The following is a 3,825-nucleotide window of genomic DNA, read 5'->3' on the forward strand; positions in this document are numbered from 1 at the left end:
GCAGACGGACTTTTATTTTTGTGCGAACTTTAATCGTGTACAAGAAATTTGCAATTCTGTAAAGCCAATTAAAAGATATCCCTAATTAAAAAATGTCGGTAAAACAGACTCCAGCATCACCTTAATTCCCCCGGCTGGTTTGCGTACGCCACTCACGTGGATGTGCCAGCTGCGCGCCGCGACGAAGTGATCCACATCGACGAAGGACGCCAGCAGGAAGCAGGAGAGCACGCTGTTCAGATTGCGCGCGATGGACTTGCGCGAGAGGACGACGATCAATGTCCACGTGAGGCCACCCACCGTCGCGTGCGTCGCGTTGTCAAACACCGCGCGCGCCGACTCGCTCTTGCCGTACCTCAGCCCGAAGTCGCCAAGAATCGAGCAGGCGCCGATCGCGCACGTCAGGAGCGCGCGCGACCAAAGCTCGTGCCACATCGCGCGCGGTTTCCTTTATCTCTCCTCTCGCAAGGTCGACGAGGCTGTCGTGCGACGGATCTGCAATGAAATCGCGGTGTATACCGCGTCCCGTGGTTAATCCTCGGTGCGCCGACGACTGTAAACCGAACGCTCACTGACAACGGCCCGCCATCTTGGCTGTGCGCGGTGCACGGTGCGCGCGGGTCGGCCGGCGCAAGACCGCGAACGCTCGGCGTGTTTGAAACACAATCGTACGTCAACTTTGTAGTCTTTTAATTGAGTTTGAATTGAGTTCTTTCATAATGGACGGACAGATGAATCTTACGATCAGAACAATTTTATTATTACGAATAGAGGATTACCTTATTTTTTAAATCTTTGCCCGTTTGAATGAATCAGAATTATGAGTCAGAGAATCGATTTCAGTTTCTAATGCAAACTCTTTATCTCTTGTGTTGAATCAACGATTGATAAGATAACATTTATTTCTAGACTAGATTATTTCTAGATTTATTTCCAGCTTTGTATGAAATGTTAAAGTGGGCCTGAGCAGAATGGCTGAACTGAAAATAAAATTGCAAACAAGACATAAATTTCCGACAAATTTCTAATCAAGTACATTTAACGATCCACACGCATATGTACCACCCATTGCTTACACGTTAAATAACCCAATAAACACAAGTACGTCCTATGTACGTACAATAACATCCATGCCGGATATTGTGTACATATAAGCAACCACCAACTCAGCTGCGCAGTGTTTTGCCGCTGAATCGCGCTGATTGGCTTACCGCCTAACACCTACCTCCCCACCTCGCCCCCCACCCTACCCCCCCGTTACTCCTGTCGAGTGGTGGAAGGGAGCCATCTAAGAATATAAATACCTCGGAAAGGCCAAGTTGTCTCACTCTCTACTTGGCACTCTTGGCAGCCGCACGGACCACGAGCACCATAACTAGAAGAAGAAGAAGAAGCACGGATCACGAGCAATGGAGTTCTTTAGAAGGATGATTGCATACTTTATGGGAGATGAAAAAGTGGACATCATTATATAAGAAGCTGCCTATAGAAATTTCTGCCATTGTATTTGGCATGTTGGACGACCAATCTCTTCAGACTGTTTCAATGGTGTCGCATACATGGAGAACTGTATATACGACTGAACGGAGACGCAGGCAGTTGCGCGAGAAGAAATCGAAATTAACACAGCATCAATGTGCGAAATACAATGTAAGTCGAATTCCGACATTTAAAATAAATGAACGAATCGGCAGCGTTATTAAGGAAGACCAGGATCTGCCTCGCGGATCTTTACGCACATGTAGCTATCCCAAAGATAAGAGACGCAGGATTAAGAATGTATTACGTATACCTTCTCAGCAAAAAATACAGTAATCTTAAAAATTCAATATACAGGGTGAGGCATTTAATACTGTTTTTCAGAATATTTGGAAAAATACAAATCGGATTAAAAAAAAGTTGCAATAAAAGTTGTTCACCTCGAAGAGGGTTATCCATTAACATAAAGCTCGACCCCCCTGCACTACCCCCGGGGGCGGGAGGGGGGTGACTTTGAAATCTTAAATAGAAACCCCTATTTTTTATTGCAGATTTGGATTCTCCGTGAAAAAATATGTAACTTTTGTATGAAACATTTTTTTCGTTTCATGATAGATGGCGCTGTAATCGGCGAAAATGAAAATGAGTTGAAAATTGTTGAAAAATGGTAATATCTCAAAAAAATACACATCAGATTAGGAAAATCAAAGTAAATTTTTTTATATTTTTGAAAATGCTATCATGTGACACCGTCTAGCCTCCTGCAATGCATTCTTAGACTACTTTTAGCTTTACCGAGGAACAACGACGTGGACGTAGAAGTAATTTGTTCCCTTCGGGGTGCTTGATTACTGTGAGTCCCCTTGCCTCTCACAAGTGTTTCATTGAAGCAAATGTTCGAAAAGCAAAGTGGTCAGACTGTTCATTTTACTTCAATGATTCGGACTGTAAACGTCTCTTCTCAATTGTTCCAGGATGTTAACGATTGTAGAGAGAGTAGATATCATTTCCTCGTACTTTGAGGCTCATAGAAATGTTGAAGAAGCTCGTCAAACGTATGCTAATCTGTTCCCTGATAGGAATGTTCCTTCTGCAACGACTTTTCGCAGTATTGTCCAACTGTTTACTGAAACTGGAAGTGTTAAACCTAGAGAAAGAGTCCGACCGCGGCCTGTGACAAACGAAAATAACACAGTGAATGTTTTAGCTGCAGTTGCTGCAAATCCTCACATTAGTTCTAGGCAAATTACGCGAGGTTCAGGAATTTCTCAAAGAAGTGTTCTACGCATACTGCTAAGTCTAAAAATGCATTGCAGGAGGGTAGACGGTGTCACATGATAGCATTTTCAAAAATATAAAAAAATGTACTTTGATGTTCCTAATCTGATGTGTATTTTTTTGAGATATTACCATTTTTCAACAATTTTCAACTCATTTTTATTTTTGCCAAATACAGCGCCATCTATCATGAAACGAAAAAAATGTCTCATACAAAAGTTACATATTTTTTCACGGAGAATCCAAATCTGCAATAAAAAATAGGGGTTTCTATTTAAGATTTCAAAGTCACCCCCCTCCCGCCCCTGGGGGTGGTGCAAGGGGGTCGAGCTTTATGTTAATGGATGACCCTCTTCGAGGTGAACAACGTTTATTACAACTTTTTTTTAATCCGATTTGTATTTTTCCAAATATTCTGAAAAACAGTTGCCTCACCCTGTATATCGGTTGTATGCATACTTTAACGGCTGGCTATTATTGAATATTATAACAAAGATGTTAATGTCACTGATTTAAATAACTTCAACCTCTTTTTATAATTATTGACAGCGTATTTATAAATATTCTTAATAGCAGTTAAAAACTTTTGGCTGTGAATTTGCCTAGAATCCGACTGCTAAAACAAAAAATCTGACATATGTAATCTGCATGTAGACAGAAAGTGTTGGTCGTATACATATAGTCAAAAATATCACACAATAGCATAAAATATTATTTTAAAATGCAAATAATACGCTAAAAATTAAAAACAATTTTTTAATGTAAATAATACAAGAAGATATGGCAACACCGCATTGACTGTTGGCTGCAGTGAACTGCCAAGCAACCCCCCTAGTAGCACAGTGCATTGGGCAAACATTGGTTAAACATTGGCCCAATATAACCAAATATTGGGCCAATGTTTATCCAATGCACTGTGCTACTAGGGCCGCGACGGTGGTCCGACATAATCACATAGCCTAAGACAGCTGTCATCATTCAAAAGTAAAAATGTATATATAGTAGTATAGAAAAGTATAGAAAATTATAGATTTGCAGTACTGCGAGTGAATATCGGAACGCAGCCTG

General features: G+C 41.2%; 1 protein-coding gene across 1 annotated transcript in view; it reads right to left on the minus strand.

The window, feature by feature from the left end:
• Nucleotides 1-948, minus strand: part of LOC105558950 (transmembrane protein C5orf28) — a 5,816-nt gene extending 4,868 nt beyond the window's left edge. Inside the window, exon 1 of the mRNA XM_012006919.1 lies at nucleotides 157-948. Within this exon, the coding sequence (XP_011862309.1) occupies nucleotides 157-435 (279 nt within the window). The 5' untranslated portion in view covers nucleotides 436-948. The remainder of the gene's footprint in view (nucleotides 1-156) is intronic.
• Between the last annotated feature and the right edge of the window lie 2,877 nt (nucleotides 949-3,825).

The sequence above is a fragment of the Vollenhovia emeryi genome, unplaced genomic scaffold (assembly GCF_000949405.1).
Source record: "Vollenhovia emeryi isolate VEMERY1.0 unplaced genomic scaffold, V.emery_V1.0 DF939303.1, whole genome shotgun sequence".
Taxonomy (NCBI): domain Eukaryota; kingdom Metazoa; phylum Arthropoda; class Insecta; order Hymenoptera; family Formicidae; genus Vollenhovia; species Vollenhovia emeryi.